The sequence below is a fragment of the Anoplopoma fimbria genome, chromosome 24 (assembly GCF_027596085.1).
Source record: "Anoplopoma fimbria isolate UVic2021 breed Golden Eagle Sablefish chromosome 24, Afim_UVic_2022, whole genome shotgun sequence".
Classification (NCBI taxonomy): Eukaryota; Metazoa; Chordata; class Actinopteri; order Perciformes; family Anoplopomatidae; genus Anoplopoma; species Anoplopoma fimbria.
In genome coordinates this window covers 21,706,946-21,734,838 of record NC_072472.1, presented here as the reverse complement: position 1 = coordinate 21,734,838, position 27,893 = coordinate 21,706,946, and the positions used below count along the sequence as shown (strand labels likewise).

General features: G+C 40.3%; 1 protein-coding gene across 4 annotated transcripts; it reads right to left on the bottom strand.

Annotated features, from left to right (window-relative positions):
- Positions 1-562: 562 nt before the first annotated feature.
- On the bottom strand, positions 563-26,750 carry gdpd5a (glycerophosphodiester phosphodiesterase domain containing 5a). Of its 4 annotated transcripts, XM_054625545.1 has the most exons (17): positions 26,389-26,750; positions 26,071-26,318; positions 19,384-19,558; positions 12,742-12,845; positions 12,396-12,489; positions 12,252-12,311; positions 12,078-12,176; positions 10,914-11,007; positions 10,243-10,388; positions 8,137-8,219; positions 7,684-7,834; positions 6,764-6,994; positions 6,113-6,258; positions 4,408-4,555; positions 3,947-4,029; positions 2,611-2,723; positions 563-1,760 (listed from the first exon to the last, which is right to left on the bottom strand). In XM_054625545.1, exons 3-17 carry the CDS (start codon positions 19,498-19,500, stop codon positions 1,669-1,671), a joined length of 1,761 nt encoding a protein of 586 aa, XP_054481520.1. In that variant the 5' UTR covers positions 19,501-19,558; positions 26,071-26,318; positions 26,389-26,750; the 3' UTR covers positions 563-1,668. The 4 variants fall into 4 exon arrangements, with proteins under 4 accessions (XP_054481520.1, XP_054481519.1, XP_054481523.1 ...); XM_054625544.1 differs by having other exon boundaries at positions 26,071-26,750; XM_054625548.1 differs by having other exon boundaries at positions 6,773-6,994; positions 26,071-26,750.
- Between the last annotated feature and the right edge of the window lie 1,143 nt (positions 26,751-27,893).

Sequence of the window (27,893 nt, the reverse complement as noted above, 5' to 3'; positions counted from 1 at the left end):
TCTCTGAGTTCTTGGTCTTGGATTGGGTCATCTGCCCCGGGGACACACCCACTGATTCTTTTCTTGATTTCTTTGTTAGTGGTTTGGTCTATTGCATGTCAGAAAAGAGTTGAAAAAAAAGTTTTTAAAGTTATTTTAAATATGGCATTTTGCTTAAAATATTTGCTGCCCATTAATTTTCTCTCTATCAATCATATCAGCTCTACAGCTTTCATCATTTTAAAACTACAAACAGTGTGTACTGTCATGCTAATGTGTAGCAGGCCTAACGTTTACCTTGTTTACCATGTTAGTGTAGCGTGTTAGCCCGCTAACAGTAGCTAGTCAGCACTGAACACAAAGCTAGCTGAGGCCGATTGGAATGTCATTAGCTTTGTAAGTAGTAATAACATGCTGGTAGAATGCATGTAAAAGTAAAGCAGCTCATTTTCTGAAGTATTGCAAAAGAATCCAAGAATTTCCCCCAAATATTTATTTACATTTTTGAAATTTACTTTGCGATTCATTTGATAAAAAAGACAAACCACACATTTTTCAAAGAGAGAAGATCACTTTTATTGAACTGCCGACATGTCTGCGGCTGCAGCGGTGTATCTGTAACAAAAAATTTGTACCCCTTTTATTTTACTAAAAGACTACACAAAAAAATATTTAACGTTATACTACCAGTCCATTAATTTAACAAAAAGGCAGTCATGTGAAAGATGTAATAGCTAATATGACCATACAGTATATCAATCATGGCATGACAGAAACGAATATTCATCACAATATGCTCACAATACCCCCAAACAGCCCCCAAAACGTTTTCATGTAGTCTCTATTCTGTTTTTCGTGCATAAAAGAGGAAATCAGTCATAATGGTAAGAAATGGAAACGGAAATATACAATTGATCAGTCCAAACCATTGAAAAACAAAATAAAAACAACTAATATTTACATCAGTTTATAATACAGAACACTAAACCTCCCTTTCCTTCTGGTATAAAACAACAGCGAAATACATAAAATAAAAAAAATAAAAATAACAACATTACATCCGGTATTAGCTTCAAGGTCTTTTAAGCTAACAGATTTTTTTTCTCGTGGCAGTCAAATAAATTTCGGCCCAATCCCTGCTCACATCACAAAATGTTTCTGGGAAAAATGTTAATGAAAGATTTAAACAACATTTTGAGAGACACAAATTCCAGGTTCACCAGGTCAATGGATTCGGTTCTGGAGGAAATAGCATCTGACTCCTCATGAGACATTTGTTCATCGGTCAGCTAACCCCTGAAGTGATGACGACATGAATACGTACTCAGCCATGTGGTCCCAGTGGAGAGTTTTGAACAATTTTATAACACTGAAAACAAGAAAATGAATTTTTACAGCTAAAGGTAAGTGGTGAACTATTTTCAATGAAAATACTGGCAAAACAGTTTATACAAAAGTATATAACATAAATACATGTATCACATAGAACTTGTGTTATTTAAAAAAAAAAAAGAATCAATAGGCCAAATACTTTAGATATAATTTGGTATCCACGCCGTCATAACTTCAGGTGTAAGCTGACTACTGGATCAGTTTCCTCGCTGTGCTCCTTCTTCCTTCTGACGTCAAAACAACGTGCAGTGAGTGGAGCTCTGAAATCAGACGTCCAGCTGTAGCAGTGTGGTTTGTTCAGTGACTGAGGCCTCCATGAGAGTATGTGGCATAACCGTTCTCAGGATACAGACACAGCTCCTCTGTACTGCTGAGCCCATTGTTGAGTTCTGAAAAAGATGATGAGCGGGAAATTATTTACAAATTCAAAACACCAAAGTTGCAACAACGGGGAGGTAACCTCCGGCTCTGAAAAGTGAAGCCAATGCTCAACTGCCTTAAAGCTGCATTCTCTCTAATGTCCATCAGGGGGCGACTCCTCTGGTTGTAAAGAAGTGTTTGAGATAATGACCCTACTTCTAAGTAAACATTGTGTGTCACAGTGACTACCTCCACTTTTAATAAACATTCTATGACAACAACACAGAGGCTCCGTAGTCCGAACCAACATAACAAAGTTTATTAATCCTTTCAACTTTGACAAAGGCAGCAAAGACCAAATACACTCCTTCTATTCTTACCTTTCACAATAAAAGCCCCAGACATTTACACTGCTTAACTGTTCATTAGAGGGAACTCAATAAAAAGATTTTTTTTGTACAGTTACAGACTCTCTCTCCACCTCCACACCTCTACACTCGTATTTTGAGTATATGCTTTTGCCAAAAAAAGAGACAAAATGCACAATAAACAGAGATAAAGATGAATTTGACTGATGGCATTATTTTTTTCTCTCCAAATCTTTGATAGATATCCCGATAATATCGTTAGCATGAATTTTTGGGCCAAAATCATAGCGAAAGAGAGAAAATCTGATATTGTGTCGGTGTATTTTGAGGGACCCTGCTTATAATGGTAAACACTAGTTAATAACGGATATATTCCATTAAAAATGGTTAAATGTATGTGTGCAGGTCAAGGACCTTAAAGTCTCATGGCTGTATTTTCATACATGTTTTGTTCAGTGCTGTTTCAACCTGAGACATTTTCTTCCTGGTGTGAACATAGTCAAAGCTGCACCTGAGAATATGAGCTTCTCCTTCATGATGTTGACCTCACGACTGGACCGACGCGCCACGGCGCTCAGCATGATCTGCTCCGGGTTGTAGTTCTGCATCCCTCTCATCCTCCACCTGTTACAGCACACACAAATGCAAACTGTAACAAGCACTTAGAGGCAATGAGTCCATTGAAATTCAATAATTATTATTCCCAGACTGGGCCTTTCAAATAGGAATACACATACATTGAATGGGATGCACATTGATAAACAAGAGGAAGGGAATCAGCCTTGGGGCGTCAGGCAGGAAATGCACAAGTAGGACAGACGAGGAGGCAGAAACAAAGGCTGAGGCAGTCGCAGCAGTTACCTGATCATATGATAGCTGACAGATGCCAGGGGGGCAGCGGAGGAGAGGTTGCATGCAGATCAGGCAGAGCACAGGACAAAGTACAAAAGTCAAAGGAGAAAGAGAGAGAGAGAGGACAAAGAGGAGAAAGAAAGGTAAAAGTGTGGAGGAGAAAGGAGGAGACATTCAGAAGACATAAGACAGTAGGACAGTAGAATAGAAAGACCAACAATTTAAGAAAAAGAGTAGAATGAACAATCATTGTAGAAGACGTTCTGATCACACTCAGAGGCTGGTGTTAACACCTTCAACACCTAAAGTGTTGTTCTGCTGGTCTACCGCTGCCTCAAACGGTTAGTTTGTTTGTGTTGTTGTGTGACATTGGGAATATTCCTTAAAACACCAAAGTCACACAAAGTACATTTTAACTGATATTGATTCTCTTAAATATGTCCACAGTAGGACATTGCCACGCTTCTGTGCTGGTACTCCTGTCTGTTTCTACAAACTCCATCTACTGTAGTGATACACTGACTATGGAGAAGAACCACATACAAACACATTTCAAAAGATTCAAACTATCTCTTTAACACAACACCACTGTTAATATATTTGTATAGGTGCAGCATACTTAAGTAAAAAAAAAATATATATATATATATATATATTTCAAACAAATAATTCCAAGAAAGCAGTTGACTGTGTGTTCAGTGATTTTTTTCAATAACAAGAACGTTTATCTTCCCAGCTGGAAAAAAGGCATTATGGTAAACTGCATTAAAACATGTAAGGGCTCACTAGTTCTGGTGCATCTTTGAGAAAACATGCTTTTGTTTTTGTTCTTTTTTTTTTTTAAAAGGAGGTACTATAAAGTTAATAAAGTGTAGAAGTAAATATGATCAGTGTTCCATAAATTTCTGTTCGATATCAGTTTTTTAATGACAGAACGGTGTGTGCTGTAGTTGTCGATGTACGTCTGTGATCTTCAGCATGATCACTGCACTTACTTCTGAAAACCAAAAATCCCAATGACTACGGCGAGGGAGACCAGATCCGAAGTGATCCAGATGAAGTCGTAAGCGCTCTGACTCTGTAGAAGGAAAAAAGAGAAGAGCAGTTCTCAGTCAACGCCACCGGAGGTCACCATTAACATGCATGTCATCTGAAGCTGCTAACACTCAGGCCCTGAGAGCACAAAAGCCGGCCAAACAGCTGCTTTGTAGTCCAGATCTCTGCCCTTGTCTCAGACTCTTTTCCCAGGGTCCTGTTGTTCACTAACGCCACGCTGAGCTCCCTCTCATTTCTCTGACGTCTAGCCCTCGAGTCTTGCTGGGCTCTCGTCAGTCTCTGTCCTCTCTCCTGCTGTCCTCTCGTCTCGCTGTGTGACCTTGTCTGTCAGTGTGTGTGTGTGTGCGTGTGTGTGTGTTTGTGGTGTCAGATGAGAGACGGGGAGAGGAGAGCTGTTTACCATGAGCCAGATGGGGTAAGGCACCTTTCGGAGGACTTGGGGGGCATCGGAGGACACAGAAGGCACCCCGCTACACCACAGGATGGAGTAGAGCCAGGCCTCGTTCACTGGGTAGACAGTCACACTCACATTATTGGCCAGATACTCCCTGGGGAAAGGAAAAAATACACGTCAGCATTGAGAAGAAAGGTTGTCCCCCTTTCAATCCTCTGCTCCTTTTACTGTGCTTTGTGTATCAGAAATGCGTGCACTGTGAAACCTACAGTGATGTGTGTAGAGTCCCTGATGACGGCAAAGTATACCTATAAATCATCCCTGTCTTCATGTGAATACAAGTATGTTGGTTATGCATTTTAACCAGGCGGCAACCTCCGGTTCTGCTGGGTTAAAACGATGCGAAGGTGTCATAAAACCTTAATTCTCTCTACTGACCAGCAGGGGGCGACTCCTCTGGTTGTATAGAAGTCTAAGAGAAAATGACTCTACTCCTCTCTTGATTTATTCCCTCGGTAAACATTGTAAACATGAGTTTATGGTCTCAGTCTCTAGTTTCTAGTATATAGTCAATACAGCATGATGTTCATTTATTAAATAATGGTCCATTCAGAGTAAATAGACCATGAAGCTGAGTAAGCTTTAGGGCAGGGGGCAATAATAGGCAGACTGCAGTCCTGGTCCGGAGCCAGACACAGCTATATCCGGTACTGCACCTACGACCGAAAGATAATTGAGAATTATTACATTTTGGCAGAGCGCTTCTGTTTCAAACCAGGGCAGCTAGCCTTTTACTAGCCAGCACACCGGCACAGCCGGACGCTACCTTACACGTCATGCCTCTTTTGCTTTCGGAATGATGTCATGCTTGCTAAAAATCACACACTGGGGCATCATTTTTCGCCGTAGTTTGGTTCAGCGTGAAACAGCAAACCCAGCTAAATAGCGGATCTTCTTTATGGTGATATTGAGCGATCTCTGTGTAAAAAGGGCTCATTAACGAAGGGGTTTAATTTTATGTTTTGGCTCCTTTCACTATGTTTCAGGTAGATGAGGATCATATTTTCCATTCACCATTCAGAGTTTAACAACATTATAAACCAATGTATATATAGTATCCAACAATATTGTAGCAGTGCAATGCTAAATTGGTGAAGTAGTATTTCTATTGATTTCTAATGTTGTTAAACACTAAATGGTGAAAGGGAAATGTCATCCTCCTCTACCTGAAACATAGTGAAGGGAGCCAAAACTGTTTTAACATTGGCAGTATAGAGAGGTGCTTTAAAATACTACTTCACCATTTAAGCATTGGACAGCTACATTATTGTCGGATTCATGATGGACAATTTGGAAAAATATAAAACTGTTGCAGCATAACCAGAGATATTCATTAATTCTTCTTCTTCTTCTTTAAAACCTAGTGCCTTCATTGTCCACAATGCAACTCGATCGTAGACCAGTCCAGTTGGAGATTCAGGTGTGTGATGCTAATGGCGGCTAATGTAGTCCCGCACTCCTAGCCCCAAACAGACATGAGCACAAGCTTCCTAACTACACACTACCAGTTTTTTCCTCAACCAACTCGAGCGACATCATTTCCTTTAATATCAAATCCCTTATGCTAAGCAGATTTGACAAGAAATTGTTCTCATACTTGATTACCTCCATACCTTTTCTACATCCACTCAGCTACAGCTACAGCTCTTACTGTATGTCTTTGTGGCTGGCCTTGCTGTAGTGGAGGGTCAGGCTGGTTATTCCCCTCTGCCTTATCTCTTCCACTGACAGCTTCTCGTTTGCGGTCTGCTGAAGCCCTCGCACCCTCCCCCTGTCAGTGTCAGGGGTCCACGTCACCTGGCACAAACACACATGACATGGACAGACCCTGGTCAGACAGAATGCAGCGTGTGCCTCATATCCAGAGATGTTGCACTTTTACGGTGTAAGAAAAAGGTGCTACTTTGAAATTGTACTGTGGATTTAAAATATCAATATGATGTTAGCAAACTGTGTTCATTGGTTAAACAGTAATTACAGTAAACAAAGAGGGACATGGTGAATATTTCTGGCACCCTGTTTGGCAGCCAGACTACTTCTTGTACTCCATTCCTATTTGGTGTATTGGTTGAATATTTATGTTCTTTGGGCCTTTAATCCAGCTGAAAGAACAGTACCCTCTGTTTTGCGCCAAAAAACAAATCCTGCAAATGTCCCACAGTAGTATCACACCAAGTAAAAATCAGTACACTGGAAGACAGTACCAGCTGCCAATCTCAGTGGGAGTCGATAATGTGTTTAACTCTACAGTACAACAAGCAGCGCCTTTAAGCAATCAAAAGATTATTGTGGAGGCACCTACAGTCCTCACCCTCTTCTGGGAAATCCCTGCTTTCTGCACAGCCCACAGCGTGTCCATGAACCAGGTCCGGTGGCGTGGGTGCTCTGGTGGAGGCCGGTGGACGTTGAGCAGCGCCGAGCCGTTGGCCCTGGCCGCCAGACGCAGCATTTCCACCAGACTGCAGACCGTCTGGTTGCCTATTCGGCTGCGGTCCCTCGCTGTGAGGGTTTCTACTGTCCAGTAGGGGTCACTCTGTAAGAGGATGAAAGCAACAGAGAGGCAGCCAAAGAGATTATACATACACTATGTTTTTCTGTATGGAATATATTCTTCAGTATAGATTTGGGCACAAGGACTCCTCGTGGTTGCGGTGATTCATACTGCTGACTTCTCACTCCTCTTAACCTGCCTGTTGGGTTCGCAAGAGATCAACAGCTGCTTCAGTAGATATGTTATGATCCATTAAGTTGGTTATATCTTGGGAGGGGAGAGGGAGACACACCTGGAGGAGACTTCTCTAGTTGTCTTAGGATTTGGTCACTCTCATCTTCAAAATGTGCAGTGTACTTCTGCAATTTTATACCATAACCTTAAAAAAGTTTGCAGGTTTCATTATTGGAGAAGCTTAATAACTTTTAACATGTTTTTGTCTTAGAACAGTAGGTGTCATTACATTTTGTAGTCACAAAAATTCCTTCATGTTCTGGCATCATATCCCAAACACAATTTCACTAAAATAGTCCGTGAGGACAATTTATTGTCCTGCACAATATTGGAATATTTCCTCCAGGACACATTTTTTTTTAGTTCTGAAGGACTTTTTTTTGTACAAAATATGTTGAATGGTGTGGGGGTCATTGAAGGGGAAAATGCATTTTATAGCTATGATGGAATCTGCATGAACAAATCAGTGTGAGGTGTGATGAAGTGGATTTCAGTACCTCCAAAAACCACTGGCCTGCATTTAGAGAGCGAATCTCAGTCCAGTTAAAGAAAGAGGCATCACCATACTGTCTGGCTGGAAAAACCTTACGAACATCTGTCGTTCGTTTCAACGTGCGATCCCGCATAAGGAAAGGAACCCCGTCCACACTGGAAGAGACGAAATGGTCAAAAATGTTGTACTATAGAACTATAATTATGATTTAGAATAGACTTTGGTAAAAATAAATATATTTGTAACCTCACATCAAAACAGCAGCTCAATAAAAAACATTAAAAGCAGAGGTGCAAGGTGCCGATAACCACCTCAAATGGCAATATCTATGTGCATCTCTCTCATTAAATGTCAATGTTTCTACTAAACAACCTATATCTCAGCGGTCTATATATGGAACTTCTGAGTTAATTTAATATAAATAACATGGGATTCAAAATGCTGTGTGGTGAATAACCTGATAGTGACGTCTGCCTCCAGGGAGCTGGCTCCATACTGCAGGGCTCTGTTAAAGGACACCATGGTGTTTTCAGGGGCCATCTAGAGCAGAGAGGGGAAACAAGAGCATTATAAAATAACTTTTAAAGGAGTAGTGTGATGTTAGTGGCATCTAGCCATGAGGGCACAGATTGCAAACAAATGGACACTCCTACGCTCAATCCTCCCTTTCCAGGTGTGTCGGAGAACTACGGTAGCCTTCAGGTAATATAAAAACCTGACAGGCCCTCTTAAGAACCAGTGTTTGGATGTCCTTTCTGGGCCACTGTAGAATCAGAGCAGTGCAGTGTGGTGGACTCCGTGGAGATGACCCGCTCTGTGTATGAAGGGCTCATTCTAAGCTAACGAAAACACAACGATTCTTAGTTTCAGTTGATAATATACTAATGAAAACATATTTATGAATACGGTTATACATTTTTGCCAATAAATTGCCCTAAATCCTACACACAGCACTATTTATTGAAAACATATTTGTGAGAAATGATCATAAGTGAAAATCAGAATCTAAAAGATTATTTTGAAAAAAATAAAAAAATATTTAGTCAGCATTTAAACTAACATTTTCAAAGAGAGAATCAGCATTACCAATGGGCTACCATACTACACATACACAGCCAAAATGCAGTAACTATATATTATTATGCCATAGAAATGTAGCATATAATTTCCATGACAACAACGTGTAACATTAAAGGTAACTACAAAGCAGAGAGAGAAACAAACTAATATTACCAAAGACAAACAGCCAACTAAAGCAGGATAGCTAACGCCTACCAAGTGAAAGCTAGCTTGTGAGATAGTCAACCAAGACTACACTTCCCTTGTTGTTTGTGTAATTGAAAATGATGAACAAACGTCTTGGTTAGTTTATTTGTTATTTAACATGACTAATCCTATCATAACTGATAAAAAAAACCTAGCTAAACTCTTGCTAAAGGTAAGTCATTTAGTAGATTAGCAGTAGCTGCCATCTCAGCTCCTGACTCCAGAGATTTGGTTAAGGTTAAGTTAGCTTTAAATAACACATTTAAGTATCACATTGTGAATTATTTTATGATATTGAATGTAAACACAGATCGATACCTAGCAAAACAGATTACCTATCGAGAAGTGTGAACTGTGTATCAAAACTTCTTTTGAAATGTAAAAAAACAACAACATGTAAATGCTGCATTTTCCACTTGTATTGTGTTAAAACCTTAATGTTTGCTTTCTGCTTTGTAAGGCAGAGTACATTCAAAGCTTTTACAATATCAATAGACAGCAAAAATAACAAAAGAGCTCCAATGAATCAATCTCCATATATCTGATTATGCATGCTTAAATGTTTTCAATGCTATTGTTGCTTTATCCAATCATCTGTTTAAAGCAGGAGGTATCAGACTGATATAGTGTCTAAGTCTATCAAATCTCTGTCTAGACAGAATGTAAGTAGCCTGCATATGTGTTTCCCATTTGTGAGTATTCATTTATACTTCTCTGAACATAGTAGTATCTGAATAATTTTGAATTGTTTTTTTTATGTTTTTTTGTCATTAAAACAACATACGTACGTCTCTGATTTATGGAAAACATCCATAGCTGAGGTACATTGCAGAGAAAGCCAGGTGTTTTTTGCGATTTGTGTTTACATAATGTACATACTGTGTGTGTGTCTGTGTGTGTGTGTGTGTGTGTGTGTGTGTGTGTGTGTGTGTGTGTGTGTGTGTGTGTGTTTGTGTGTGTGTGCCTGCCTTTAGAGGGAAAAGGACAGCTCTGAACATCTCTGTACATGTGTTTGCAGCTAGTCATGTGGAACAGTATTTGCTTGCCCAGCCTTGGAATGACAGTTCAGTGTGTTGTTGCCTCTCGTGTGCAGTAGCTGGAAACCACTTTGCTATGTGAAATATCAATGCAGAGTCATGCACATTCAGTCATGTATGAACATAAATATCAAGTGATCCATGAGCAGAATTATGCACATATTAAAAAGGTGACAGCTGACAGGCCTCTGCAGTGACCTGTTCTCTCACAGAACAATGAACTGGATCAGACGGTGAGGTCTGGCAGAGCACCAACTCACCATGGGAGCTCCCCTTCGACCAATGAGGTCTGGTCTCGGTCTGAGGCTGTGGCGGTCCATGATGCAGGGGCAGGTGAATGTGAGCGGTGCCAAATACACAGCGAGGAGGATGACCGTGTAGATCAGCAACATCATCACCTGGAAATCTAAGAGGGAGGAGGGAGGTTTTTTTTTAAACGTCGTTATGGAAAGGGTTAGGGCCTTCCTCAAAAATAGTACATCATTTTACTTGATAGCACATTGTAGTGGTGCGTGCGGAAACTATAGCTGTAATCCGATCATAAAAAAGATCATCACCAGTCCTCCTCACTCTGTATCAGTGTTGTAGTAAAGACCATTTAAAACGAGACCAAGTCATGACCAAGACCAGAGAGTATCGAGACCGAGACGAGACCAAGACTTTGAGGTGTTGAAACTGAGTGAAAACCAAGAGCAGACCAGTGCGAGTCACCGAATGACACACCTCTAATACAATGTGGAACACTCCTCAAACTGATCTGAAAGATCCACATTCCCATAAAAACACCCTCAGAAAGAAAGATGATTAATTTTCTTTCACCTCTTTTATTGCCATATATACTGTATATGTGTGTATGTCTACGTGTACCATTAGAAAGGTCTTGATAAAAGAATGAAAAAGCATTGCATTTAAAATACAAGTCAACACTTACTGGATCTCTCTCTGCGGACAACATATCCAGCCACCAACCAGCTGATAGCTGTGACTGTCACCAAGGCTCCAATGTGCAGGAAAGGTGCTGTGGACTGGTAACAAAACACAAATAGAGCACACCGCAGTTAATTGGTGTTCACTTATTAGAGAGAGTACAACAGAGTACAACTTTGAGGACATGTAGATAATAAATACATATGTCAGAAATAGGTAAATGTGTGACGATAAGAGTTTGTCTTTGTGTGTTACAGGAGGAATAGAGTAAATGTAGTTGTGCCTGTTCCTTGGAACAAACACTATGTGTGCTGTAGGTTGTTGATCATGTTTGTTGTAGGCTGGGAGCGTTATCATATCAATTACACCACGCAGTAGTCTTTCAATATTCAAGAGCTGAAGTCTAGTTTTAACAAGATGTCAGTTTGGACAGAGATATTTGGTTAGCCATAAAAAACTGATTGATACCACTCTCATATCTGTCTTTTAAATGTACTACATCCAGCAGCAGGTTACCTTAGCTAAGCATAAAGAGTGAAAGCAGGGGGTAAACAGCCAGCATGGTTACGAATTAAGGAATAAAGATAATCTGCCACCCAAGCCCATAAAGCTCACCAAGTTGTGGTTTTACTTATGTGCCAGGACTTCTTTGCTGGGAGCAGTGACTTCACATATTTATGCTTATCTAATCTAACTGGCTGTCGCTTCATATTAAATGGACAGATATGAGATTTGTATCAATTTTCTCATCTAACTTCATACAACGCAAAAAAAGTGCCTTATAAAATGTTAAACTATTGCTTTAAGTTTGTAAAAGAAAAACATAGACAAGTTCACATAGTAAGCAACAAAGATGAGTAAAATTGTGAAGAATGAAAACAAAACCTAGTATCATTCAAATGATTACAAGTGCTGACATTTTGAGCTTAACAAGAACTATTTTGGAACAAAACACCCCACTATCTACCTTTAATTAAAGGATTAATTTATGCTGCTTTATGGAATCGGCACTCATGTTTATGTTTATTACACCTCCCTCTAACTATTACACTGTGTACACTGTATGTAGTTTTAGTCAATAAGTGGAGAAATTAACAAAGGTAAAACACAAAAGAACAAAAAAAAAATCCGTTATTGCATTGTCATGTCCTTCTGATTGTGAACCAACCTGCAGTGAAACAAGCAGGATGTCCCACTCATCTCCCCATATGTCGTCAACGGAGATGATGCCGGAGATAGTGGTGAGCAACGTAGCCAACACTCCGATCTGCGGAGACAATGATTAGGTCAGATTTTTGTGGAGCAAATCCTTGGCATAAATGTGGGATGTAAATCATAGCACCTTGTGAACCCAGTAGAGGTTCAGCTGCTGGCCCAAGGATATATGGAAAAGGGCTAAAATCTGAAAGAGAAGCCGCATTCAGTGAGTTTTATTGTAACTGAGCAATAAGCAAGTTTGCTAACTTCTAGAGGTTTTGACCGTTACCAATAAGAATGTGATGTAGCTGAATCCCACAGTGGTGGATGCGAGGATGGGGATTGTCTCGTCCCTCCATTCTCCAGAGCGGTTGTACACTGACCTGGAGTGTGAACAGGTGAGGTTTGACTGATCAATGCAGATTGTAAAAGTTATTCTCGTCAAAAAGGAGAACTTTGCCTTGATTTGATTACAATGGTATTAGTTCTCCATACTGTTTCAAAATACCTCTGTTGGGGGGTCTGGTTGCCGCCCTGCTGCCATAAAGTCAGCACCCTGCTGTTCACAACATCATCTGAACTAGTTTCATCCTCATCAAACAGCTTATAGTAACATAGCGGGATAACGGACTCACCAGTTGAACTCGTTGAAATCATTTTGAGCCACCAACCAGAAGTAGGCCCAAAAGACAAGCAGGAGGAATGAACTGCACAAGATGATGAACCATATACACTCCCACTGTGAAGGAAAGCACAAGCAACAGTTATTTCATACATAGACTATTTCATAAGAACATGAAGGGTTTTTGTTCTGCCCAACGCGCTCAGCAACAAACAGCCAGGAGACTAACAACAGTTAAGATTCAACAATCAGAACAGACAACGCAAAGTAGCCCCGGCCTAAAGCATACTCTGCTTTATGGTCTATTTGACTCTAAATGGACCATCATTTACTAAATGAACATCATGCTGTATTGAAGAAGACTTAAAACTAGAGATTGAGACTATAAAGAAGTAGGGTCAATTTTTCATAGACTTCTATACAATCAGACTTCTTTGCGCAACCAGAGGAGTCGCCCCCTGATGGACATTAGAAAGAATGCAAGTTTTGGGGTTTGGCTTCACTTTTCAGAACTGGATTTTGCCACTTGTTACAGCCAGAGCTTAAATTCGAGTGAATATTGGGCCTACTTGCTAACCATAACAACTTAATGGGGTGACAACGTATCAATGTGGTGTTTGCAGATTGTTTCTGCTGCCCCCAAATTGTAAAGAAAAAAAAAAAAACAGTAATATCACGATTTATTTTAAATTTTTAGAAAGATGCAGAGCAACTTTTGGCGTAGCAATCAACTTAAATATTGGTCATATCAATCAACTGTATCAATTGTATTCAAAGGGTAGTGTCATATTGGGTCGGATCTACAGCAGGGTCTGTTTCTCAGCCTCTTATATTAATAAAATGACTACTGCATGTTTTGGTAAAATCTTAGCTGATATGTAAACAATGAAATGTGACCATTACTATGGTGTCTTTGCACTACACTTCCAAGAGATCACTTTTCAATCAGATGTTTCCTTGGATTTCCTCATGTTTTGGATTTTCTTTGTGGAACTCTTTTCAGTGACTCTTCAGTCATGATGACTTTACCCTTCTTCGGGCTAAGTAGTGTACCCAGTTCTACTATTTTCAAAAAGAATCATCCAATGAGGACTGTAGCTCTTGCATTCCATTACAAAGTGAAAGCCAAAAGAACAGATGTTTGAATAGCATATGATGAGTGTTGTTAACTCCGCCAAGTAGATGTGTTATCGGCTTGGTGGGTTTGTTCCTTTGTCAGCAGATATGGAAAACTACTCTCCTGATTTCCATGAAATTTGATGGAATGGTGTAGCATAAGCCAAGAAACAAGCAATTGAATTTTGGAGGAGGTCCAAATCACGGTGCAGGCAGATGCATCATTTTTCACTTATGGAGATGGCCTTGGTGGAGGTCTTTGCTCTCCGGGTGCCCTTCCAGCTACTTATACATGTTTTCTGTTACCAGGTTTTAAACCCCCCATACAGTCTACTGGCATGACATGTGGACCAAAGGTGCAGAGGAGAGTTTGTGCAGCACTCAAGGACTCGTCCCTTCAGCAGTTAACAGGATTAGGAGCTAATGCCATGTGGGGGGAGGTGTAACGTATGATAGGCCATCAACAAATCTTGTTGGGCATTGATCAGCTTTGCGCCACATCGTGCCTGGACCGACCGTTTTTCGAGCTGCTTAGGCAAGAAGCTGGGAGCTAATTAGATGTGTGCAGGTAAAGAGCATATGGCTACACTGATGAAGAAGTTGAGTCCACACAGAGAGACTTGTGAAAGGTTTCACTTATTGCCAGGAGGTCCTGCATATGGATAAGGGAATGCCGGTAACAACATGGAAATTAACAAGTACCAGTGGCTGTTTTCAACTGGTATAGAGGTGACCTGGAGGTCAGGTGACTGTACTTGGCTCTAAGGCACTGAGCCAGAGTCACCAGTGGAAGTGTCCTCCATATGATCCACTTTTATGGACTCCAAAATGATTCACAGAAACACAGCAATTCCAGTATAACACTTCCCAAAACATGTGTCTTTGATCATTCTGCCCTGGTTAATGCAAAGTTTTCTGAAATGTGATTTCCACTCTAAGTGGGCATGCAATGAAGGGAAACATCTGAACACCAAGATAAAATAACAGGTTGTTCATGTTATTTCTGTCAAAACTCCCTGCTATACCCTCATCTTCCCAGAGAGATAAAACAAATTCCAGATCATTTTTTTTATTTAAAATGAGAAATTCTGCTCTACCTATGCCTCCTCCAGAGGCCGGCTGGTAGATTAGGCTTCCAGTTTCAGGAAGGGTCGCGAGAGAGGTCAGAGAAAGGTTGTGAATAACAGGGCAAGTAATCCCTGACTGAGAAATCTCCTCAGTGAAGAAAAATGGTGATGAGGAGAAGCATGCTCTCAGTAACTGCTGTCAAAACTCCCTCAGCTGCTCCAGAGGGTCGGTGTGTTATTGTAAATCCTTCTGGAAATGAAGCGACAAATAAAAAGCCTAAATACGAGAAAAAAAATGATAATTTTGGTTAAATTGATACAAAAAAGTAGTAAAACGTATTAGTCGAAGGGGATCTACAAAATGGTACATCTGTGCTTGAAAAGAACATGAGAAAAGATGTTTGATGGTAAGTAGAGTACAGCATGACGTTTTTTTTATACTATTCTTTACTAAACACATTTACTACATTTCATCCACTCCTCCAGAGTGTGGTAGTTACCTCCATTTCACATTTTCCGACCCTTAGCAGGCCGCTCTCACTGTGCAGTACAAGTCGTTTTCAGAGTTGCTACGTGATATCTGACACTTTCTCCTGAGTGCTACATGGCCTTCAAAGGTCTCTCCATCTCTCCAATTAGAACGGCTGGTGCACAACTTCAGACAGCGCTCATAAATCCTGATCTATATGCTGACTTGAACCTCTCCCTCCCTCTCTGCTGATTAATACTGTACAGAACAGACTGTATCAGACAAGGTCAGTGTCAGCGGAACACAGACCCTGATAAAGAAAGTACACCTGGGTGTATGCAGGTATGTAAATATGAGGTATGAATATATGTTGCATACGTTACGTTACATTTAAAATGGACATGTTATAAAGGACATCGTCAAAATGTTGAATGGATAAATATCTGACGTGTGCTAGGACAGAAAGAAAGGGAAACATTGAGGCGTTCAGAGATTAAAACAGACCGTAAAATAAATCATGGGAGGGTTATTTATTATATGCAAATATTTTTTTAAACTAGCATTATTACATTTTTTGACCACCTGGGGGCAGCACAACAAACTGTAGACACAACATTGACTACGTTTACATGCACACTAATATTCCACTATTATTCTGAATATGACAATATTCCAAATTTGTTATGACTCATGTAAATGTTCTGTTTTGATATTCTGAATCAGGTTTTTTTTCTAAATGGAGCATTTTGACTTTAAGAAATGTGGGATATGTTGATATTATTCGGGTCTTAGAAGCAGTCTTTGGACAAGTATACAGCTCATTTAGAATATTTGTCTCAGTATTGGTTTTTAGGGCAGTTTGCGTCACACGGACTAGTTCCTGTTTACGACCAGCTCTGTGCATTGAACACAAACCAACTAGCCAACAGTTTGCAAAGCTCGAGTCGAGATGCGTGTCAAAAAGCATTTCTGTTTGGAAGGAGAAACACGCCCACTCTAAACATCATGAAGGACTTGAATATTAACAGGTTTATGGATATGAACAAATATCACAACGCTGAACTATTCAAGAAGGTGGTTGAAGGAAAGATAGAGGGAGTCGAACATGTCCTCCACTGGAGGAAATCTTGACGCAAAGAAGCAAAATATTTTTAGGTGATAAATGACATGTCAAACCCAGAAGGTAATGGCGCTGACGCGGGATTCACTGGCCCCGCTGATGAGGATGCAGCAGTGTGTTTTGCCTGGGTTTTAACAGTGGAGTGGAACGAAGTGTAAACGCACATGATGTCGGCAGGTGTTCAGAGGCAAAATCTACAGTGCAAAACTTGATAATGGCATTAGTCCTGCCCCCGCCGCTGATTGGCTCGATCGCTCTCTCAACCAAGACACTGTTGTTTTTTAATCACAATGCCCAACGAATCAGTCAACTGAAACTCGATGGAGTGGGCGGATTCAAAACTCTTGACCAAGGCGAGGGGGAACCTGCAGAGTTGGCTGATAATTCTCTGAAGTGTTGGTCACTATAGGTGACCTAATCAATTTAAAAGCAGTCATATGATCCAGCGTTAATACATAAATATTGATTGAGGCAGCTTTAAATGGTCATGAAGTAAAAGCAGAGGTTTAATATACAGATTATTTCCAAGAGACCGTTAAGTCTGAAACCAAAAGAAGCACTGAAGCCATAATCTGTCCTTACTAATAAATGACTGTCCTGAATGACACAATCAGCCACACATCAATGTGTTGCAGTGTAAACAGACAGCATTTCAGTGCATGAATGCTAACCTCTCTGCTTCAGTGCTAGCACTGTGTGTGTGTGTGTGTGTGTGTGTGTGACTCCATGAATCTTTATAAATGAAGACAGAGAGGGGAAAGGGGCAGCTGTGCGCTTGTATTTTCTCCTTTTAGTCATCACATCATCAGTGCCCGCATCAAACATTCAGTAAATGGACTAATTTACCGCGGAGCTGCTGGCTCTTTGTGATAAAGACGACAGCCAGCAGTAGTGGCCGTGGATGCCCAGTGGCTTTTCCAACACAGCTGGGTGTCTGGCTTTGCTTTACACATCCAAACACAGCACTGTTCCTGCTGCTTGCTCCATTGTGAGGATCGTTTTACCCAGTTACTAGGGCCTGGTCCACAAGTCACTTAGGAATTCGGTAAGAAAAAATAATATTGAGATGACATCAATTTCTAATGGATTAGTCTTGGAAAATACTGTGTTATAATCCCTAAATGTCTAACACATTTATTAGTTTAATTAACTATTAACTAACTATTTATTAATTAACTTTATTACAAACACCGACGAAAGATAAAAAGAGGTTAGGCTGAGATCCGTTTTTAGTGTTTTTGACAATTATGATAATGAGTTTTGACTCTTTAACACTGCCAGACATCTTTATGAACCCTTGCTATGATAAAAAAACATTTTCTAAATCAATAGGCTTTTATTTCCAGAGGCACAAAGGGAGCCCCCTTTTGCCATAATCAAAATTACTGAATGCATGTTGCACTTTGGGTTACTGTTTTGCATTGTCTTTCACAAAGACTGACCTATTTTCTGGCCTTTGGAACCACAAAATGAAAAAAAGCTCATTTATTCCGGAGGTGCGATCAGGTTACAGCGCAGTGTCAGCAGGATTGTGTTGTCTCGTTATAGCCAATCTGTTTTCTTTGCTGTACATTATGTACAGTAAGATAATGGCCGCACTCAATCTACTTTCCTTACATAAATGTACTAGATACATGCATATATGTAGCATACGTAAAAGTAGAGATAAGGATATCCGTTTAAACTGTACCTAAGCTCAATCATAGATGTAAACACAGTCTCAGTTAGCGTGTCATATCATGTTTCTTTTTCCTATAACAACCTAGAGGACTGAAACTTACATTTAACTCATGCAGCTACTTTTGTTTCAACTCTCTGTAATGAATGAGTTGAAAGCCAGGTAACAGCTACAACAGTACTAGCATTTTGCAGATGCACTGTAAATACTGTGTCTTAAGCACCTATGATCATCTAAATAACAACACTCTTCATGCTTACCACAGCTACGACAGCCTAAGTCTGATCAGCAGCTGAAGGATGACACGGTTTCTTTGTCTACTTCCTGTGTAGAGACTGAATCACTTCAGGACTAATCTCAATACACAGATATTTGCAATTGAATGCAGAATCTGGAGGCAACAGGACAAGATCTCAGCATCGGAAGCGTTCTGGTTTCGGTTTGTTTTCTGAGTAGTAGAGACCAATCACGGGTAGATTTGGTGGCATACAGGTAAATATTCTGTGTGGAGAGCCAAAGAGGTCTAAATAATTGGCCCCAATTCAATCATGGGAACCCATGGGCTATTAGCTAGGCTAATTGACTAATGTGGAAAAATACGGTCATGGACGTTGTGTCTCCAGTACAACTCCATTCACGCATTTCCAGTTGCAAATAGGACTGGAAACAATGACCGGTACACAGATGAGGAAGTCTTGGCCCTGGCTACACCCAAAATATGGGTCATTGTCCCCAGAGGCAAAATTGATCTGAGACAGATAGCCAATGGGTTCCCAGTTAAGGCTCGGAATGGTGCGGGACGTGCTAGCTTGGTGTAGGGGTTTGAGGTGGAGATATGTAGTTAACCACTACCAAAAGAGCAGAAATCCAATGTTTAACATTTGAGACCTTTGTGTTCTTTCGTTCAATGGAATGGGATTGGGATTGGCAGAAAAACACCTAGACCATTCTCAAAGAAAGGTATCGAAATGAGTATTGTATTGGTACTAAAATAGCTTACCCTAAAAGAAACCAGCTTTAATCAAAGATTGATGATTTGAAGAACACTTAAATGCCAATTTTAGATCACTCATCTGCAATACAACATCTACAGTACTACAATGAGGTTCTGACAGCAAGAGAAAATAGTTCATCAGTATAGCAGGCAAATCATATTAGAATTCTTATATAATATCATGATATCCATACTTAATCATCAGTCTTACCCTGGAGCTGTCCTCTTGGGAACGCTGGTAGCGCTTCCAGCGGCAACCATAGATCCCAGTGACGAAGGACACAAAGACCTGTTTCTCATAGACCTGCAAGGGTTGGTGTTTCACCATGCTCCTTCAGCCTCAACGCGCCACCAGTCCGTTAACATCCCACACAGGTCTGGGAACCCTGGAGAAGATCAAAGTGTTACCAAGCAGAACAAGCTTTCAAATCATTAGCTCAAGTCTTTGTGCGCACAATGACATCTTTCATCAACACGCCATGTCGTGTCATGTTGCCGTGGTATATGTTCACAAAACATTGAACATGTTGACGGTCCTGGCTCTTGTTGGGAGTAACAACACCTGGAGGAAGTCAACACACTTTTCAATAGTGAGTCATGTCTGGGACTGACATAATAATATGGTATATGGTTTACAGTCACTGAGTCAACCTTTACCATCTTTGGGATTCATGACTATTGAAAGGTGGGAAATAGGCATTGGTAGGTACACAGTATTTATCAGGGTATGACTTGATCCGTTCACAAGGAGTTGGAGATGGAATCATTGTGTTGCCCTCAAACTTAATTCTGCCTCAGAGAAAAGCTTGTTGCCTTGGTGGCAGGTAAGAATGTCTTGGCACTGAAGTTTTTTTTTTTATGGCTCTCTGGAAGACACGGTGCTGTGCCATGTCTTCCTTCAGGGACTCTTATTAGTCTTTTTTTTTTTTTATTTACTTTTTTAAGATATTTTTCAGAAGCTTATGACATTGCAAAAAAGTAGATCATGTAACCTACAGTACGAGTTATTTGTATCAAGTCTCAAAATAAAGGACGCTGGGAACAAGCTCCCAGTCTGAGCAGGCATGTGTGCAATCATGGCCTTTCTGTTTATAGAACCTCGGTGCCCTGGGTGAGTGACAGTTCCTGAGATAATGTAACTTTCAAAGTATCACCGGTTCTTTTGTTTGTTAGATTTTTTTGCAGCATGGCTCTGTACTGTAGATGGAAATGCCATTCTGACTCTTTGTGTCGATAAATACTGTATGGAATGCAAAAAGAAATTGTATAGAAATTCATTGTTCCCAGAGGGGGAACCCTTCTGACGTTTCCTCTAGTGCATACAGGACATTGACATGTTTGGTTCTAATTTCAATAAAGTATCTTGGCAATCTCCGAAGCTGGTGCGATACATTCGCACCAGCTTCAGGCTAACACTTAAATCTGTCCAATACTTTGTTTTATAACCAAATATCAGTAAATACCCTTCAATGTTTTGTAAATGCTAGCATGCTAACAAGCTCAATAAAGATAGTGAACCTGGTAAATATAACCTAAATATCAGCGTTTAAGCATTGTCACAGGGAGCAGTCAGCTGATAGTAGTTGCTGTGGCCAAGCGGGTCACGCCATTGTTCCAACAGCCCATTATTCCAAAACCCCAATAGTCCATAAAAATGTCCAATTGGACTGAAAGCCAACAAACAGTAGCAAATGGCTAGTTATTATGCACAATGACGTAGTCAGATCTGACCCGTCTGCAATATATTTTTTCCTACCATGGCAACGACATTGGCTTATCCTTATATTCTTACCCTAAACGCCTCATGCCTAAACCTAACCAACCCAACCCTTGAAGGCAACAAGTAAGACAAAGCAGAGTAATGGGTCATGCACTCACAAGTAGGACAAAAAATCTGGACGGTCTGATGATGTAAATTTGCATTACACTTTGCCTCTGTCTGTTGCTGGGAAAGTGTGTATTTATGATTAATGGGCCTTCGGCAAAATGGCATCTGATTTTTGGATAATGGGCTGTCGAACAGTTTGCTACAGTTTCGAAACATTGAGTACATAAAATGACCAAATGATGATAAAGGTTGAGGCTAAAACAGGTGACTTCCTTAAATTAATGTAATAATCCTGTATATTCCATATTTCCACATCATTGCCAACAGCCACCTTCATAAAGATAAAGATGAATAAATAGCCATGTTTGTTATATTTTCAGATCAATGTGCCTTCGGATCAAGAGGCGTTTGTTTTTGGGATAACGGACTATCGGACCAAAATCTTTCGAAATATTTGGGTATCGTAATAATGGGTCGTTGAAACAATTGGCCGTCCACACCAAAGCCTCGTAGACCTGCAAGTCATGGCTGTAGACTATTTGTCTTGTTAAGTCTTAATTTAGTGAATAATTGGGTTAAATGGCTGACACTTCTGCCAAGAAGGCTAAGTAAAGATACTTGATGGTCGTAAAGCCAAATTGCCACCACACTGTGCACGTAAGAAAGCCTACCTAGCCTCGTTTACGAACGGTGCCATGACTGTCAGTGTCTGGACTCAGTCTGGACATTTCCCAAGTTTTTATCCACTGTTTGTGAATATTTACATACATACACCCCTGAGGTTGCAGTCATATCGATGATAGCACTGTGAAAAAAAAAAAAAAAAAAAAAGGCCTTGTCATTTATTTCAATGACATCACTGCTTTGATACAGCACAGATGACCGCAGAGGGCCTGGTGGGGAATTTGATTCTAACACTACTTATAAAATCAGCCATTTCTTGCTGTGGGTCCCAATGTAACCCCCGCCATGACCATGGATAACTGCCTAGACCGGACCGTAAGGATGAGGTCATCGAGACAGAAAACGAAATACAGCTGAAAAATCAGCTGAAATAAAATGTTTAACATTTTATTGTGTATCTTTTTTGATAAAAGGCAGCAATGAACAGCTATGTCCCAGTCAGATAGAGGCAGATAAGGCGTGTTTCCTGGTCAACAGTCCTTAACAAAACAAACTGCTCCTTTGTCCTTATCACCGAGCACAGAAATCACTACATGACAGGTGGACCGGGCTAAATCTGTCTGGCTGTGTCTGTGTAACGCCAACACTCTGTTTCCATGTCACTTCAAGATTTTCAGATATTCAAAAAGACAAACAGTGAAACAAACCTGACTCACAATCAGATTCATTGGAAAAAAAGTTCATAAGTAGTTTGAAGATGCATGAAAATATCAGATACTGGTCCCAATCAGCAATCTGGGCTTTTCCCTTCATACAGTATATTCTATCAAGGTTCTCAAATGAAATATTTAGGACCATTACTGTATTACTATTAGTATACTGTATTACTTAAAAATATAAGTCAATACAATGTCTAATCAGAATGGTGTACTTGTACTTGTCTTTAAACATCTCTTTTTTACTGTCAGACAGAAACTGCTAAAATTGAGGCGATTGTTATGCATCCACCTTTCAGATCTGCATCCTTTCACTGTTGACTGGTTATTATATGGGAACTCCCAGGCCTGAGGGAGCCTCCTCCCAGGTTCAAAGGAGTTGGCAGATTCCCAGCATTCACTTCCTGACCCCATCCTCAAAACAAGGGCCAACTGGAGCTGAAATCACGGGGGCCATATTCCAGCCAGGTCGGCCCTATTGTCTCATTGTGGCTTTCTCCCAATGGTGCCATCGTCACAGAGCTGCAGTGATCATGAGGTAAACTAGGCCCAGTCAGGGCTGAGACACTTCACTCCTCTATTCCTGCGTGATTCAAGCTTCGGGACAGAGATAACTGAAAATAACTTCACATAAATGAAATTCATGCAATTATTATGGGAAGTTTGTCTTCCCATATTTAACTATCTTTCCCAGTTGGTGTAAACTGGACTAACGAGAATAAAGCCGATATGGTCTCTAATGTGGATTAGTGGGAAACAAGGTACAGCTTTCCGTCTGACATAAGGGTTAATGCCATCATAGTTAGATGGTTTTGATATGGTCTGACCAATATATTGATATTATATTAATATCGGGATGTGAGACTGGATATTGTCTTTTATCATCAAACTAGAGCAAAAATGGCCCTATACACAGCTTTTGGCCCAGCATGATACATATTTAAGTGAGGCTGATACATACACTGTTTTACATACAATTCAAATCCAGGGCGGGCGATACAGGATTCTGAGCTGGGCCGATACGAGAAAAATAGATGAAAATACCAGGATCCGTATCGCCCTGTTACATTAGCCAATCCTGAGGCTGCTTGCAAAGTAACAGCCAATGCCCTCCTTCCATTGAAGTTGTCCATAGCAACACTACTCAATTCCTCTTAGCAATCGTTCCTGGATTTTTTCATTCTCCTCCAAGATGGCTGGTGAGAAGGTTCTTGCTGGTTTGGCTAACAGGATATTGAGTCTGGAGCGATTTGTGGAGGTGAATGATGAAGACACAGCCAATTTCCTTGAACAGCAGGCCAATCAGAACACTGTTAGGAAGACCCAGGGAGATATAAAGTTCCTTCGGACTTGGGCCGATACAATCACATCGGGACATGATACAAGGTATGATACAAGAAACATGCCGCAATAACCTAAACAGATTTTGGATATCGTAATATCGCATATATGATTTTCTGAACTTACCAGACTGTTCTATTATTTGCCTTTACACTGATGAAAATGTATCAGAAAAATCACTGCACCAACGGCTAATCCTAAAATATCGATATCTAGGTATTTGGTCAAAAATATCGTGATATCTTATTTTTTCCACATCGCCCTGCCCTGGTTCGATGGAGCGAGGCTGCGTAAAGAACTAAGGCAGTGCTGCACAAAACATCATAAAAAAAGATCCATAACCACTTGACAGATAAGGAGGAATCTGCTAATAAAAAAACGAGCGCAGCATAAACTAGCGTGTCTTTGAATGGACGTCTTCCAACACAAGTTCTATTTACAGTCAAACCACAGCGAGCAACCACACACAGACAGCTCTGAGAACGCTAGACACAGACACTTTTGACCTCAATGAACATGAGTCTTTATGAACCCGCATTTACCAGAAGGAAATATGCATTAGCAGAGGCATAAGTTCGATATTGTTTGTGGAAATTGCTCCGGTGTATGGGTTGTAAGGAAGTTATGCATCCACCTTTCACATCTGCATCCTTCCTTCCATCCAGCTGTAGAAAATGTACTGTTGATTGGACTTTCAGGTGTAAAGAGCTATTAAATTAATTTATGTGTTCTTTCTATTGTTTCTTTTAGCCTCCGTTCTGTGTACAGTCGGCTTTGGGTGTGCCTCTCATTTTGCTGGCTTCAGACCAGTTCCCTTTCGTGAACCTGCATTTACCTGAGAGGACTTTACTACTCTCCTCACCTCCGTTGCCAGCTTCCAGAAGTAACCTGGTAACTGCCAGTATGCCTCCAAGGCCGCAGGCCCCTCGCTGCGTCAAAGTTGTCGGCGGAAGTTAGATTAATGTGCTCATTGAATGATAATGCAATATAATCCGCTAAGTCTCAGCCGACCGATTGCCGCAGAGCCTCTGCCATATGGGTCTATTATTAGTCCTTTTATCTCGGTCACTGTCGCCTCATTCGTTCACTCACTTCATGAATTTTATATATGCATGCATTAATAGTATCCTTAATCTTTCAGTGGATTTGGTCAAAAATAGACTTTCCATTAGTGGCACTCGTTCATTACCCGGGAGCGGTGTTAGGACACGGATGGGAAACAAAGCTGCTTTTTGAGTATATTTCAGTAAATACCGGCGTTCTCCGGAACCCTGTGCCAACCCGCACCCATCAAGTCATCATACAACATGGACACCCTGTTCTCCTGCCCCGCACGCCGTTGGCCTGGCAACACCTGCTGGTTCTGAATAGACCTGATTTATTGGAGGTGATATCGGCCTGACACACGCAGCGAGTGGCGCCGCAGCAATGCCCGGGTACTGATAGGGAGGAAAATTGGAAGTCAGATAGGTCTTCTCCTAATCAGATCTGGGGAGGACAAAAAGGACAGACCAATGTGATTAAAGCTTGATTAATTTCCTTTGCAAAAGATGGTGAAATCACCACTTGGCTGTAGACAAATTCAAGAAACTCACGACAGGTCGATAACTCAACATAAACATTCAGTCCACTATGTATGTATGTTTTGATCAACCAAAGAACCCCCATCTACCTCATTAGTTTTGCATGCCAGAAAAACAAAGTCTCATTACCCAGAAGTTGTATGCATGATGGGAAACGGAGGCAGATACCAGCAATCTTGTGAGTCTGTGTGTGTGTGTGTGTGTGTGAGTCATGATGGCAACATGTGGTCCTGGAGAACACCTACTGTAACAGGGAGTATCACAGAAGAAGTGTTTATATGTCTGTCGGTCTGTGATAGCGTTGGGATCTTTACGCCCCCCGGCCCAATTTGGCGTCAGCTGGTGGGATCCCATCACAAGGTGGTCTCTACTTTATTGTGTGCTTCCAAACATTGACATTGATTGTCTGTGTCTGTAACAGGTGTCATTGAAGTTGTTCAGCAGACAGAAGCAGTTTCACAACTGTCAATAAAACATTCAAACACATGGAAACCAATCATGTGTTTGGGCCCCTTTAATCTGTCATATGTGTCATACAGCAGCCTGCAGTATGGAGACAGTAGGGTGTCATTAGACAGTACTGATACTGACAATAACAACATTTCAATGTATTAAAGAGGGTCTTCACAAGACATGAATGGAAATAAAAGAATGTATTAATGCATTCAGTCACATTTATTGAACAATAAAAACCACAGTAAAGACAGGTAACTCAACTGATCACTTTACACACTACTGAGCCAAGTGGCAGTAACTCAGATTATAGGAAGATAATCCGATAAAGTGCGAACAAACACGAACCTTACCTCCACCGCAGCCGGTTTTTTAAATCCTGGACAGTGAGCAAGCTCTGGGTTAATAAGTTATCTCCGTGGATGTTGACATAATGTCTTCTCTTCACAGTTTACGGATTCACAGAAGTCTGTGAAGTGACTTTGAGCGGCCGTGTGCGGCGGAGCGGCGGCACTCATCAGCCTCCGGTACACTCCGGTCCACTCCGGTAAACTCCGGTAAACTGCGGTACACTCCGGTCCACTCCAGCAGAGAGAGACGGCTTTAATAAGTTAAATATATGGTGCTATAATAGCTCATATAGGATAGTTTATCCTGAAGTAAAGTCGTACCTTCGGTGTTCATAGAAGAGTTCAAAAAGCTGTAATCCGTCAGACACGGTGTGGGTGGAGCTGTGGAGCACACTGCAAAAAGTTCTCGATCCAAGCAAGTTTTTAGACGAGCCCAGGGACTACATAGTGCGTTCTAACGGGTTCTTTTTACAGTGTGGAGAACGTCTCTGTCGCAGGTAAAAGGACCTGAAATAAAACAGTGTTTCAGTCTCTGTTTCCTAATGAAGCACCTTTAGTAAAAGTTGTAAACCAATGGCTTATTATTTACATTCGACGCATCTTTAAAAAAAAAAAATGTAAAAGCCTGTGCGGGTTGTTTGCTAAACAATAAATACCACACTCAATTATCAGTCACTTTTACCCAGAATGCACCTGTGAAAACACCTGGAACCAATTAAGCCCACTTAATAGACAGAGCGTGAACTCTTTGGATAGGATTCAGGTTTGTGTATTGAGAGGACTGTAATAAGTATATTCTGTATTTATCATTAATATATATGCAATACAACTTTCTACTACTTTTCTACTACTGGCACTGCTTCATCACTGTGCAATAATAGTTAATATAGGTTTTTTTTTCTGTCTGTAAATATTATATTTCAGTTATTGTGTTTTTCTACTGTTTTTATTGCTTATTTCTAATCCTTGTTTTTTATTTTTATTTTTTACTTTTCATTTTTATTTTTATTTTTATCTTGTCTTTCTTTACTATGTCTCTTGTGTGCACTTTAACTCTATGCTGCTGTAAGCCTGCAAATTTTAAGTGCTGCGGGACTAATAAAGGATTATCTTATCTTATCTTATCTTATCTTATCTTATCATTGACAAAATCTCTCTCAACATCATGCTCAATATATTTTTTCTATTTTAGTATCCATTAGGCACAGGTGTCACTATCACTTCTTATACACTTTATTTGTTTTATTTGTTATCTGTATTTTTATCTGTATTTTTTTGCAATATATATAAGATATTTTGTGTGTATGTCTTTGTGTCGAAGAAGGCCCTAGTTTCACAAACTTTTAGCATTTGCTAAAAAACTGAAAGGACAGACACCAACCACGTTTTCACAATCTGTCTACCCAAACTGTGTTCTTATTAATTACTTACAGGTGATTTATAAAGCATGAGCAGATTATTTATTAATAATTGACACCAAGTTCCAATGCATACAAACAAAGGGTACAATATTTTTTAGAATTTCTTTTTGCTGTTGTAGTCTTTGAATTCAATATAAATACGTTTAAAATGATTTTGCTGCTGCTGCTGCTGCAAAAAAAATCTAAACAATTCAAGTAAATGTTCACATGATTGATGGCTTACTTTCAATCAGTGATACACTGAAAGAAGAATAAATTGTTTAGTAAAGTTGCAAATATCCTTTTTAAACACTGCTTCATTTGCTTCAGGAACTCTGTGGAAACAAGAAAGACGTACTGTCTAGTAACAAAGTGACTCCTTATATCAAACAGTATGGACATGTGAATTTATTGAATCCCCTGAAC